General features: G+C 40.8%; 1 protein-coding gene across 1 annotated transcript in view; it reads left to right on the top strand.

The window, feature by feature from the left end:
* The window catches only part of LOC126092089 (DNA mismatch repair protein Msh6), a 325,870-nt gene that overhangs the window by 269,016 nt on the left and 41,788 nt on the right, over positions 1-15,066 (top strand). Inside the window, exons 23-24 of the mRNA XM_049907512.1 lie at positions 2,749-2,881; positions 11,845-12,027. Coding sequence (XP_049763469.1) covers positions 2,749-2,881; positions 11,845-12,027 — 316 coding nt within the window. The remainder of the gene's footprint in view (positions 1-2,748; positions 2,882-11,844; positions 12,028-15,066) is intronic.

Below are 15,066 nucleotides of genomic sequence, written 5' to 3'. Positions count from 1 at the left end.
ACTACTACTATGAAACATGTAGCTACGAAGGAGTACCCAAAAAACACCAGAATAGCCGCTAGGTGTGTGTAGCACAACTCGTTGGCAGTTCAGTGCCGCTGGTGGCGTCGACCTGGCTTGTGCTGTTCATCTGCAGTGATTGTTTTTGCTCGTGCTGTTTCGTTCTTGAGTTGTTTTTTAATAAGGCAAGTTTAAATGAACAACGTGCAGCTGTGAAATTTTGTTTTCTGCTCAGTAAAAGTGCTACTGAAACACTTTTAATGCAGAAAACAGCTCAACAAGATGACAATATGAGAAAAACTCAAGTGTTTGATGGAATTAAAAATGGCGACTGTAGATTGATGACAAACCTCGTTCTGGACGTCCATCAACTGCCTGAATCAATGAAAATATTGAAAAAAATCCAGAGCTTTGTTCCTCCAGGTCAGACCATCAATCAAACCTTCCACTTGAAAGTTTTAAGAAGATTGCACAACAGTGTTCATCAATAAAGACTCTATTTTTGGCATACAAGAGACGGGTTCTTCCACGGCAACGCACCTGCACACACAGCCATCTCTGTTAGACAGTTTTTAGCTGAAAAATGGCATGGTTACAGTGCCCCGCGCACCTTACTCGCATGACCTGCCTCTGTGCAACTTTTTTTATTTCCATGTATGAAAAGGGGCACAAAAGGGCACCGATTTGACAACATTGAAGAAGTTGAGGAAAAAACAAGGGAGAAGCTTCAAGCTATTTCTAAAGATGGCTACAAAAATTGTTTCAAACCGTGGAAGCCCTGGTGGGACAAATGTAGGAGTTTTAATGGAGAGTATTTTGACAGGTATAAATTAGTTTTGTAAACAATTTAAAAATTTTAATTTTTTGGTGTGGGGAGGGGGGGGGGGGATCCCCTTATAATGTCTGTGGGTGCTAAAGTTGGGTGCTTGTGTGCCAGTGGCGGCGGTGAGGTGGTTGTTGTTGTGAGTACGAGGAAGAGTACTGCAGGAAGATTTTGTTGAAAAGTTAAGTATTCTTAGTACTCTTTTTTTTTTTTTCAATTGTGCCTGTTTGTGACTCAGCACCACCTCTATGTGGAGAGTAGGAATCTTATCTTTTCCATATTATTGATGATAATGTGATTAATGAGATTCCAGTGAGGTGGTTCAGTAATAGTTATATGAGCTAGGGAAAAACTACCCAAAAGGAACTTAACAAAATCATGAACGGAACATTTGTGAACGAAGACATCGTCATCATCATCATCTGTTAGCTGTATTCCCTCTCCCTCCCTCCCCCCTCTCCCTCCCTCCCCCCTCTCCCTCCCTCCCTCCATTCGTAAGTGTACTGTGATTGACTTTCTGTCACGGGATGTAGGTTTCTGTAGTCTATGCATCTGGGTAGGATTACCCACTAACACGGCCCATCAAGCTACTGTAGGGTGGATGAAAAGCGATTGAAGAGTAATCGGTGTAAGGGCACAGTGGGGAGAAAAGTGAACACGGCAAGCACCAACGGAGATAAAACCTCTGCAACGGGCAGAATAAGTAGCGAGAACAGTAGTGGGTTTCTTGCATGGTGTGACAGATCATGTGAGGTTGTGGTTTGTTATTGGGTATTGTGCTGTGCTCAGTACCAGTGTCCTAGCTTATTTTTGTCACAAAGAGTATGTGTCAATGTTGATGTGAGGTGCACCATCTGCTTACCTCTAGCATACCCCAGTCATCATGTGAGTGGTCGATTGGTCATAAAATGAATGGTGCAGTATGTAATGTAGGTGGGTTTTGTTTGTGTTTAATGTGCAAATTGGCATTCTTGCTGTGCCTCTTGTGTGGCTTTGTACATTCAGCTGGCTGTGCCAGGCAGCTTTGCTGAAATGGTGTTGCTCTATATTTGGATTATTTGTGTACTTTTCCTTACCATAGGCGGTTAAGTGTTTCTAGTAGAGCATTTTGTCTCAGGTCGGTATTCATTGTAACGTCCACGATGCAAGTGTATGACAGAGCATAGCTTATGATATGTAGCACCGTGTTCTGTATCACCAGTAGATGGCACAGGCATGTTGGAGCTGCACACATCATCAGTGTCATGTATATGGATGTCAGTGCCCTCCTATTCAGTGCACTTTGCCTGTTAAGCATTGAGTAAAGTTGTTTGAACCTCAAGTGTGCTAGGTTGGAAATATGTAGTATATGGTCCCTCCAGATTACTTTCCAGTCCAGGACATGAAGCTACCTGACTCTCTCAGAGAAATGTATTGGGCATACGTGTAGGGTTATTTGTCTGCAGTTGTGGTGTTTATGTTGTTGATTCAGTCTTGTCGACATTTACCGTAACGTGCCATCATTCCAACCAAAGCTCGGCAGTTCTGAGTGTTGTGTCTAATTGTAATTAGATGTTTGATGGTTTCCAGTCTTGCACTAGGATGGTGGTGCCATTCGCGCAGCATCCGTTGTGTTTTGTGTACCTGGAATATCTTTAATGTGTAGATTAACCAAGAGGAGCCCCAGGATGTTGCTTTGGAGTAGTACAGCTTGTATGCGGTGTTGTTGAACATCAATGTTGAAGCATCTATTGGGACGTATGAGTATACGAGGAGTAAAAGTTCGTAGTTCATGTAAAATAACAATAAAAAATCAATCGGCCTAGTTAAACAGTTTATTTAAATGTGGTTAATTGTTGTATGTTTTTAATGTCAGATATTGATTTTTTAATCTAATCTGGACTTAAATTGTTTTTTTTTATTTATTTATTTATTTTTATTTGAAGGACCAACATGTGGATGACTGCTGTGAAATGTCTTGCTGAGCTAGATGTTCTTCTGTCATTAGCTGAATATACTCGAAATATTGAGGAGGAAACGTGTATTCCAAGAATTATGAATGTAAATATTGAGACAAAGGTACTGATTACTATTATTATTATTATTATTATTATTATTAGACAGTGTTCACAGCAGTTTTACATGATTATTAAATTTATGTTCTTGTTTCCTTCTTTCCTGTTTCTTTTGTTTTGTCCATATTTTCCCTATTTTCTTCATTTCTTTTACTTTAAATTTTATGTTCATAATTTTGTTTATTAATTTGCCTCTATCATTTATCATTTCCCTGTTGATTCGTGCTTGTTTTACGTCTTCTTCTGTTTCTTGGAGCCAGTGGTGTTTTTTTTTAATTGAATCTGTGGTTGTTACTTGTATTTGTGTGTTCATAATGTTAGTCGATGTTTTCTGATCTTGTCTGTGTGTTTGTATAATCCTTTGGTTGGTCTCTTCATCCTCACATCTTCTCTGTATATTGCTCCATAAATTTTTCTGAGAATTTTTCATTCTATTTTGTCTGTTTCTGTGGTTCCTGGTGCTCCATTGATGGTCGTTACTGACTTGTACAGTGCTTCTGGTAGTACAGCTGCATTTTAGTTTTTTTTTCCATTGTAATGCATTCATGTGAGTTTATATGCTTTCTGAAGTTTTTGTGTTCTTTCGATGTTTGATCCTTGTGCTACTCTGTTCCCCTAGGTACATAAATTTTTCGGCTCTTTTAGCATTTTCATATTTTAAGTGCATGACTTCTCTTGGTATTCTTTCTTTCCATGTATTATGTTTTCTGGTAATACATCTGTAGACTTGTTTGAGCAAAGACTTGTTTATGTGGTCCAGTGCTTCTTCTCTACTGTTGCCAAGTATTTCCAGGACACTGCAATTGCCAGGCAACTTACGATTGTTTTGTTTGCACATGTTCTCCCTCACTGAATCACATTTACTTTCTTCCCATCGTTTAATAATTTTGTCGAAGATACTGTCAAATAAAAGCTGTCAGAGCCAACCTTTTTGTCTGACACCTGTGTGTATCTCAAATGATTTTGAGATTCCTCCCATGAATTTGATTTTCGGTGTGCTGTCTGTGGGTGTCTGTTTTACAAGTGCCCTAGTTTCTCTGTCTATTCCGTATCATTCTAGTGTGTTAAAGAGTGTCTCCCCATCTGTGCAGTCATAAGGCTTCTTAAAGTCCACAAATTTGATTACAATGTTTTTCATTTGCGTGATCTCCAGGAGTGATCACAGATTATAAATCTGTTTGGTGCTGCATCAGTTTCTGATTCTAATCTGTCGAGTAACACCTTGGGGAGAATTTTGTGAGTGATTGGTAATAATTGGATAGATCTGTAATTGATACAGTCTGTCTTGTCCTTTTCATGCTGTGAGTTGATCACCTGCTGGTGAAGTACGGCAGATGACGAGGAGCCTCATGGCATTGCGCCGACAAGCTGCTAATGGTGTGTCTGGGAGGTGTTGCCTTGTTGAAGTGGAAGAAGAGACTGGCCGAGTGATGGTTTGGTGTGTGTGGTGTCTGGAAAAGTGTTTTACGAAGCTAATTAGACACTTTTCACCTCCCTAGCAACATTTTATGACCATCAGTTTCCTAGCATCAGCAATCAGGTCACTTGTACCTCCTCTTTGCTGTGGCACCCCCCAGTTCCTTGGTGGAACGAGGCATGCCGTGACACAATATGCGAGCAGAAACATGCTCTTTGTGTTTTCCACCATCAGCCTACGTTGGCCAACTGTATCCGCTGTAAGCAGTTAACGTGCGTGATGCTGTCAGATCATATGCGATAGCGAGAAGGTAAGGTGGGATTTCTTTACCGGCTCCTTTAATACCTTCACTCCCTCATCAGTTGGTTGGAGTCAAATCTGATGGATATCCGGCACATCCAGTTTTTCCCCGACCTGAGGGCTAACTGTCACGCAGGATACCGTACTGGACTCAGTTGCAATCTCTAACTCGTTGGGTCGACCGTTTGCTGAGATTTTGAGCTCTTCTAATTACCTACCAGCCTTTCTCCCAAAGAAACAGATAGCGAAAGAACAACCTCTTGCTTTTTTCCTCTCATAATTACAAAAGCTATAATGCCATTTTTTTCTATGCGGGATCTCAGACGTGCACTCTCCTCCTTCTCACTCTTCTGCTCCGGGACTGGATGCTATGGACATCCAAATGTTGCTGCTTCTATCATACCCTAGTCTGTGCTACCTTCTGTGCCTTTATAACCAGCTTCGGATGAACAGTACCTTTCCTAGAAGGTAGCGGGAAGCTATCGTCATTCCTATTCCAAAACTTGGAAAGGACAAACAACTTCCCTCCAGCTATCGCCCAACCTCTCTCCTCATAAGTAGTGTACCTAAGGTTTTTGGAGCGTGTGGTAAATTGCTGTCTGGGGTGGTGGCTGGAGTCTCGAAACCTTTTAAAAACTGCCAGTGTGGTTTCCAAAAGCAGCATCCCGCAGTTGACCATCTTGTTGCTCTCTCCACTTATATCATGAACAGTTTGCTCAGGAAATGCCAAACTGTAACTATCTTTATTGATCTGGAGAGGGCATATGATACCTGTTGGAGGTCAGGCATCCTCCACACACTGTACTCTTGGGGCTTTCAAGGTCGGCTACCTTTTTTCATCTGTGAATTTATGGCGGAGCGCACATTTAAGGTGGGGGTGAACCCTGCTCTCTCTTGTATTTTCTCCCAAGAAGACAGTGCCCCAGGGCTCTGTGCCAAGTCTTGTTCTGTTTTCCATTGTCATAAATCCTATTATGGATTGTCTCCTTCCTGATGTCTCGAGATCCCTGTTTGTCGATGATTTTGCAATCTACTATAGCTCTCAATCGGCCAGCCTTCTTAAACGATGTCTTCAAGGCTGTTTTGATCGCCTGCACTCACAGAGCATGGAAACCATCTTCCGATATTCTCCCGGTAAGACCTTCAGTGTAAATTTTTGGTGTTTTACAGAGTTTTAGCCACCTTCCCTGCATCTAGGCTCTGTTGACCTTCCGTTTGCGGACGTCACCAAATTCTTGGGACTTGTGTTTGACAGAAAACTGTGCTGGTCTTCCAGCATTTCATATATTTCAGCTCGCTGTCTGCAATCCCTCAACAGTCTCTGTGTTCTGAGTAGTACCTCCTGGCGAGCAGGGTCCTCCTCCGCCTATATCGTGCCTTTGTGCGCTTGAAATTGGACTATGGAAGCATAGTTTACTCCTCTGCACAGCTGTCTATTCTTTGGTGTCTAGATTCTGTCCACCACCGTGGATTGTGTTTAGCGTCTGGAGCTTTTTACACTAGCCCCACGGACAGGCTTTACACTGATACTGCTAAACCTTGACGTGCTGTCCTTTTCAGTCGTTACGCTAGTTATCAGTCTTTCATACCTGCTCATCCAATCCGTGGCCTTTTTTTCAATGCCTCCTTGGATTTAAGGTATGCGTGCAGCCCGTCCTCTCTATTACCACCGGGAGTCCACTTCTGTCAAATTCACTTTCCTTCCAATTTCCTAAAACTTTCGTGACAGATGGGAGTAGAATGCCTCCGGACCTTTGTTCTCCATGATCTTTGTCAGCTTCCCAAGGATGGTAACCCCCCATAGTTTATCATCGGCCATTTGCTGCTCTGTGTGCACAAGTGGAGGATGCCACATTTATTTACACTGATGGCTGCAAGACCACCTTTGGTATGAGGAGTGCCTATATTATTGACGACACCCCTATTAGATTTCGGCTCCCCAACCAGTGTTCGGTTTTTACTTAGGAGCTCTATGCTGTTCTCCAGGCTGTCAAATAAATCCGTCACCTTCAGCGGATACAGTACATTATATGCTCGGATTTGCTCAGCTCTCTTCTCAGCCTCCAAGCTCTTTATCCCATCCACCCTCTGGTCCACTGGATTCAGGACTGCTCCACCTGGGGGGCATATCTGTGGCATTCCTCTGGACCCCTGGGCATATTGGTATATGCAGAAACAAGGCAGCCAATAAAGTGACAAAGGCTGCTGTCTCTCTTCTTCGACCTGCTGTTTGCTTGGTCCCCTTTACCAATCTACCGAGCATTTTATGTCGTCGTGTTGCTCTTTTATGGCACACACATTGGTCTACACTTCAGTATAGCAAATTATGGGACATAAAACCTCTTCCCTGTGCTTGTACCTCTTCCTCCCAGCCTCGTTGTTGGGAGAAGGTAATTTTTACTAGACTCCATATTAGGCACCTTCTTTTTAGCCATCCACATCTTTTAAGTGACAGTCCTCACCCACTTTATCCCCACTGCTCTCAATCGTGGACCGTGAGACACCTTTTACTTCAGTGCCCCTATTTTAATCCGCTACGCGTCCGTTTACAGCTGTCGCCTGATATATCTTCCCTTTCAGCAGGTGACGTGCGCTCAGCCAATCCCGTCCTTTAGTTTATAAGTGTTAGAGAGATGACATTGGTCATTTGAAGCTTTTTTCAGAGAAAACAACCCCTGTTCAATAGCACTTTTCTAAGATTTCCTTCTGTTTTTAGTTTCCTTCCTTCATGAGTTTTGCTCCCATTGCTGCTGATTTAAATTCCAGTTTTTATCCTTCACTAAGTCACAGAATGGGCACTTATGACCATAGCTGTTTTGCGTCCTAAAAAAAAAAAATAATAAAATAAAAAGGAAGTGCCTGCAATGGTGGTGACTGCACTTTGTCGGCAGGGGCAGGTGCATGTGGAGGCGGGGCGGAGCACTGTCTGTGTCAGCTGGAGGCTGTGAAAAGGATAGTGCGGAAGTGACATCAGGGCCCCAGGCAGTAGGGGACGTGTTGTGTAGATTGCTGGTGGTCGGCCAGAGGCGGCGTCGACTGGCATTGTCAGACACGGCATCGGGAGTGACGTGTCTGGAACAGCATGGGGGAAGGTATTTGCCAGCTTTGTACCAGGGGCAGTGATCGTGATGCTGTGGCTGGGGTCAGTGGTAGGCGGCGGCACCTCCACCTCATCGGTGCTGTGCTCGTAGGCTGGAGGGGTTTCTAGGACGTCGGCCAGATTAAGCCTGTTTATGGCGGCAATTGTTGCGACCCCGTACGGATGAATGGAGAATGACTTTTCCTCACGTCGCAAAACCGAGTGCGGACTCGAATACTGGTATGCGTCCACCTGAAGCGTGACGTGTGCATGTTGTGAGGTCACGGTGGATAAAGGCACGGTGCTCACTGTGACATTGCGGAGATGTCGGTTGCAGCTGGACACTTACGCACAGGAGCTGCTGTACGAAACCTGAGATGTTACTGTCAGGAGGGAGCAGGGTCGCTTCCAAAATATCACCAGGGATAGTGAGTGGCTGTCGATGTACCAGCTCGAGAGCAGTGTTAGTCGGGAAGAATAAATGTGCAAAAAAGTGGAATACGAAACTACTAAAGAATGAAGATAGGTGCGTGAAGTTCCACGAGGCTATAGATTCTGCGATAACTGTACAGCTCAGTATGTAGTTCAGTCGAAGAGGAATGGACATCTCTGAAAAGGGCTCTCATAGAAGTTGGAAAGGAAATTGCAGGTAGAAAGAAGGCAGCTACGAAGAAATCGGGGATAACAGATAAAATACCTAGCTGATCCACGAAAGAAGGAAGTACAAAAATGTTAAGGGAAATTCAGGATTACAGAAATATGTCACTTAGAAATGAAATAAATAAGAAGTGCAGGGTAGCTAAGGCAAAATGGCTGCATGAAAAATGTAAAGAAACTGAATAAAGATACGATTGTCGGAAAGATGGGCTCGGCAGATAAAAAAGCCAAAACAACCTTCAGTGAAATTAAAAGCGAGGGTGGTCACATCAAGCACATTTGGAATTCCACTGTTGAATGCAGAGGAGAGAGTGGACAGGTGGAAAGAGTATATGTAAGTTCTCTATGAGGGGGAAACACTTGTCAGGTGATGTGATAGAAGAAGAAACAAGAGTTGACAAGGAAAAGATAGGGAATCCAGTATTAGAATCAGAATTTAAGAGCTTTGGAAGACTTGAAGTCAGATAAGGCAGACAGGATAGATAACATTGGAATTTCTAAAATCATTGGGGATAGTGGTGACCAAATGAATATTCATGTTGATGTATAGAAAATTTTTGAGATTGGCCATGTACTGTCATCCTTTCGGAAAAATATCGTCCACACAATTCTGAAGACCGCAAGAGCTGACAGATGAAAGAATTATTGCACAATCAGCTTAATGGCTCATACATCCAAGTTGCTGACAAGAATAATATACAGAAGACTGGAAAAGAAAATTGAGGATCTGTTAGATGAAGATCAGTTTGGCTTTAGGAAAGGTAAAGGCTCCAGAGAGGTAGTTCTGACATTGCAGTGGATAATGGAAGCAAGACTGAAGAAATATTGAGACACATTCATTGGATTTATCAACTTGAAAGAAGCATTTGACAATGTGAAATGATGCAAGACATTCAAAGTTCTGAGAAAAATAGGGGTAAGGTATGGGGAAAGACAGGTAATACACAATAAGCTCAAGAACCAAGAGGGAACAATAGGAGTGGAAGACAAAGAATTAAATGCTTGAGTTAGAAAGGGTATAATACAAGGATGCAGTCTTTTGCCCCTACTGTTCAGTTTGTACACCGAAAAGGGAACGACATAAATAAAAGAATGGTTCAAGATTGAGATGAAAATGCAGGGTAAAAGGGTAAGAATGTGTTGAATGGAATGGACAGTCTAATGAGTGCAGCATATGGATTGAGAGAACTCGAAGGGGGATTGGAAGTAATGAGAAGTAGCAAAAACAAGAACAGCGAGAGACTTAACATCAGAATTAGGGATCATGAAATAGATGAATTTGAGGAATTCTGCTACCTGGGCAGCAGAATCATCCATGCTGGATGGAGCAAGGAGGCCATAAAAAGCATACTAGCTCTGGCAAAAAAGAGCTAGTATCAAACATAGATTTGAATTTGAGGAAGAAATTTCTGAGAACGTACGTCTGGGGCACAGCGCTGTATAGTAATGAGAGACAGACTGTGGGGAAACCAGGACAGAAGAGACTGAAGCCTTTGCTATGTGTTGCTAAAGAAGAATGTTGAAAATTGGGTGGACTTATAATTATAAGGTAAGGAATGAGGTGGTTCTCTGCAGAGTCAGTGAAGAAAGAAACATGTGGGAAAACACTGACAAAAAGAAGGGACATGATGACAGGAAATCTGTAGACATAACAGGGAATAATTTTCATTGTACTAGAGTAAGCTGTAGAGGATAAAAACTGTAAACGAAGACAGGAATTGGAATACATCCAGCAAATAATTGAGGGCATAGGTTGCAATTGCTACTCTGAGGTGACAATGTTGGCAAGAGGAGGAACATTGTTGTCAAAGGGCGTATTGCAGTACAAGCTTAGAAAGGAAAAGTAAATATTGATACTTATGTGGTCTATTTGTGTAAGATATGGACTTACACAAATTAACCTGTGAATAATGCTGTTGAAGTTATAGTGTGGGAATAATATTATCAGAAACTACCATCTAAGTGTCACCAACTACCCCATTTCTTCCTCTTTTAACAATTGGAAAGTTGTAACTAATCTTCTGCCACAGATAGTGTTAATATCTATATTTTCTACTGTGTAGCGCATATTATGATTTCAAAAGTAAATTCAAATACCCAAAATAAATATACGAGGCATGTTCAGAAATTAAGTGTACTAGACATTCATATTTTCTGGAAAATTGTATTTTATAATAAAAATTACGGGATATTGTTGATAAGCTTGTTGATTATTTTCCCATGTAATCACCATTCCATTGAATGCTTGGTGAGCTGTGGCACAAACTTCCTTATGCCTTCCTCAAAGAACTCTATCGCCAGCTCATTCCCCCATGTCAGAACGTATTTTTGCACCTGCTCATAAGTTTAAATTTTAATTCCACTAATGTGTACTTTCAGGGAGGTGAAAAGATTATTTGAAGGCACCAAGTCGGGAATACGGGGGTGGCAGGCTAAAACCATATGAGGATGGGCATTGCCACCAAACAAGCGCAGTCCTCCTGTCAGTATTTCCTTCTGTTTTCAATGTTCCCTTAGAGTTTTTTTAGGGTCTCTAGATATCATTGTGCATTGGTGGTCTCCCCCTGAGGCAGAAATTTGATGTAAATTATGCCTTTTTGGTCCCAAAATCTGGGGCCAAGATTTTTTTGCCCAAAATTGTTGTTTTGAATTTTTCGGCAGATGGGGAATTGGTGTGACAGCACTATGATGACTGTTTTTCTGTCTCAAACGTGTATTGAGCCAGCCATGTTTCATCTCCAGTCAGAATAGAGCTCAGAAAGTCCTCACCTTCCAATTCAAGTCACTCAAGAAATTTGTGGGTGCTATTGACCCAATTTTTGTCGTACTGCTCTGTCAGCTGTTATGGGACCCATCTTGTGCACTGTTCCCGGTATCCCTCCATTTCTTTGAGTGTCTCATACAAGAGTGTTCCAGAGAGTTGTGGAAACATCACAGAAATATTATCCACTGTCAACCGGCAGTCTTCATGAACAGTTTCCTCAAATTTTTGCACCAACTCATCAATCAAAATGGAAAGTCTTCTCACTAATCTGTTTGTCATGAACATTTGTTCTGCCTCTACTGAAATCTCTACATCACTAAACACACTCATTCTGTTCATAACACCTTTGTTGGCAAGCGTCCTGATTTGCAAAAAAATTTCGGCAGGTGTTATTCATTTCTTGAGTAAGAACAGGGATCACAGCATGTGGCTCGCACACGGTGGGTTTTCTTACCAACTTCTTTCACACATCTGGACACTAAAACCTGAGTTTTTGTAGTACCATGTTCCTGTGATGTTCACACTTATCAGCGGATTCCCCTCTACCACTCATGGTCACAGTCCACTTACTTTCTGAAGATGCCTCTAATTTAAAAAAGAAATAATACATCTGTAAAAAATAAACACATAGTAACATATTTTATTCTGATGTATCCTTGTACTATTCAGTGCTCTAATAGCAATTTAAAAAAAAAAGAGAGAGAGAGAGAGCGAGCTTTGTTTGTTCATCAGTATACATGTTTTCCACAGCCCTATGTGCGACTTCTGGAGGGCCGACATCCATGTATCTCATGGGTAGAGAAATTTGTGCCAAATGATGTGACGATAGGCTGCGACGATGTGGCCAGTCTAATTGTTTTGACAGGACCAAACATGGGTGGAAAGTCGACATTAATGAGGCAATTGGCCCTCCTTGTCATAATGGCCCAGATGGTAAGTATTTCTGTGAAGTTTGTTTTTATTTTAGCCTCTGGTCAAGCTAATGCTTTTTATGTAATTAAAAAAGTTTCATTAGCTGCAACTTTATTTCAATAAATGCTATACAGACATCTCTTATTTATTCTTTGCTGTATTTTGAAACATCAGTCACTCAACAGGGATAGTTTACTTTGGAACTGCCTCTTTGCAGAAGCTGGGTAAGTAGTGTTGTGACATGAGCAGGTTAAAACATAAACAAACATGTGCTTCTCATTCAACTACATTGTTTTTTATTTGCTATTATGACCTCAGTGCAATACTGTAAAATCTGTGATGTGATAGTGAAATTAAATTTGTTAATGATTCTCACATTATAGATGCAGTTCTGGTTCAAGTAAAACTAGAAGTAACACTTCGATATTTGACATCTGTGGGTCCCATCTTTCTAATAATTAGGTGTATACATGTTCTGAAAAGTACAGCTTCAAAGTTTTTGTGTGATATGTAGGATGTGATTTAAGATGCTGCAGATAATAAATTAAAATCTAATATTTTCACTCTTGCATCTCAATTACCTATACTATGAAATTTTTAATTTACTCTGTACTGAAATTTTGAAGCTGTGCAGGTGTATTAAAAAGCACTGAAATGTTGGTTTTATTTCTTAAATGCAACACAAATGTGAAATAATAGTGCCCCCAGGAATACTGTTACTTCCTTTCTCATATCCTCTCGGTACGTGCTTAGAGAACAGTGAAGTGTACTAGAATCTGAATATCTTGCCAGAGCTACATTAATTTTCACCATTTTTAGAATAAAGTGAGCTGCTGTGAAACCACAAATCTACCTTTCGTTAATTATATAATATTTGCTTGCTTACACACACATTTTATCCATGCATCATATAATAGAAACACATACTTTCACCATGTGAATTAAACATTATGTGCTCATAACCTCATTGGTAAAAACATTATACAGGGAAGTCGGACATCCTACCACTGTAGTATAATAAACCACACACTTAACAACATTATATCAGATGCCCAGTGACGAAGCTGTCAGACGGGGTTATCAGGCGACTGTGGTGACGGTGTCTGACATCCGTCATCGGTGCCACTGCGAATGCAGCCTAATACCAGCTGTGTGTCAATTGCACAATGTGCTGGGCAACCATCATGCTGAAACCACACACATTGTCTAACGTTCAGGGCAACAGAGTGCACAGCACATGCCACGTAACTTAGCGGGTCTTGATGCCCAGAATAGAGGTGGCAAAAAATAATGTAACTGATAGAAACAACCTGCTATTTAATAGTAGCAGTTACTGTGATAACTGCTCATCTGCTACTACCAGTTATTTCAATAACAGCCAACAGTGCCACACGTCATCTGTTTACCGAAGATTGTACTATGCTTTCACATCAACTGAGATGTGGCTACGATGGAGAGGGATAGACCATGTGGCAGGTGTTCTATACACCAAGGAAATAACTATGAGACTGGACGCCACCTGTTGATAGTAATGTGTACTATTTCGCGTGCTCTCAGTACTAAAAATTAAATAAAGATACGTCGGAGCAGTGACTGATAGGAGCGGCTGTAAAACCATTGCACATGTAAGGTCATTTCCTTGAGTCATCTCTCTGTGTGCCTGTTTAGTGTAAGTGGGTAGTACAAATAATTAATTACCATTATGAATTTGAGAGACTGTGGATATAACTATCAGAGGTCAGTATTTTTCTCTGGCAGTTATCGTATTCATTCACAGTTCTTGTTCTCTGGCAGTTAACAGGCTACCACTACAGATAACCTGGAAGTTGGTAACTGTGTTCCTGATTCCAGTTAATGGTCGTAGAACCTGATGATATTTCCAAAGAGTAGCGATAGTCTTATACATGAAAATCCATTAAATATTGTAAAGAGTATGCAGCATGTTAATATTTTCTAAGTGTTTTACTCTTACTGAAATATTTGAGTCTTACAGATAATCTAAAAATGGAAAGTAGTCGAGTATCTTCTCAAAGTACACCATATCCCTAATGCTTAGTGGCATCATTATGATGATAAAAGTGCCGGTTCTCTATCAGATCAATCTCTTTAAATTGTATCTTATCAACTTGTGTACAAAAAAACCTGTGCAATTTGGTGAAACGTAATGATGGCTTTACTAAGAGAAAAATTAGTCTTCTCAATTTGTACATATCCATTGCAAATGGGCTTTTTTTATTTAATTAGTTTGTAGCCATTGACTTTGAAACATTATCTACATAGTATTGAGCACGTCAGCTTGTACGGAAAATTGTACAATGGTATATTTATATTTCGTCTGACACATGTATGGCAAATTAACCATTTGATGGAGGCATATTTGGAATGAATACAGGTACGCTTACAATGATAATCAGATCGGTTACTTTGTCAGTGATATTTATATTAGGGCGTACTAGTACTTGCACATACTACATGAACGTTTTTGAATAATATATGCTTTTTTATTTTCAAAGAGCTCAAGTCAGTTCATTTTCTGTTATGTTTAGCAACACTAAGAACCTTTGTTAGGTGCACTCATTGCTATATTGAGGTTGTGTTACATGCGAAACTTAGCCCTTCATTTTGAATGCTCATCTGCCTCCTCCATGAATTAGTCTGTTAACATATTCAGACAGTTAACTGTCATGATATTAAATTGTAAAAAGAAAAAAAAGTCAAAGTAGGCAGGTGGTGTTGACAGATGAAGTGTTTATAATTGCCTCATATGTCTGATAGAAGGGGGGAAAGAAAGCAAAACATGCAATCGACAGGTATTCCTCAGGACAGGAAATTATGTTATCGTGAAATTTCTGAAAATTTGATGCAAATTTGTATTCCTAGCATCAATACTGTTAATTCACTCTCACAATCTTGATAACAAAAAAATAATTAGATCAACAGCATAAAAAAGGTGTCATAATGATGCCTGAGGCGTTTAAACCTGTTACCCTTAAGTGATCAACACAACCAATCATCCTCTGGAATTGTGCGTACAATAATGCCAAATGTAAGAGATACATG

The sequence above is a fragment of the Schistocerca cancellata genome, chromosome 7 (assembly GCF_023864275.1).
Source record: "Schistocerca cancellata isolate TAMUIC-IGC-003103 chromosome 7, iqSchCanc2.1, whole genome shotgun sequence".
In the NCBI taxonomy this organism is placed as follows: Eukaryota; Metazoa; Arthropoda; class Insecta; order Orthoptera; family Acrididae; genus Schistocerca; species Schistocerca cancellata.
Note: the sequence above shows the minus strand (reverse complement) of the source record. Positions and strands in the feature narration are given on the sequence as shown.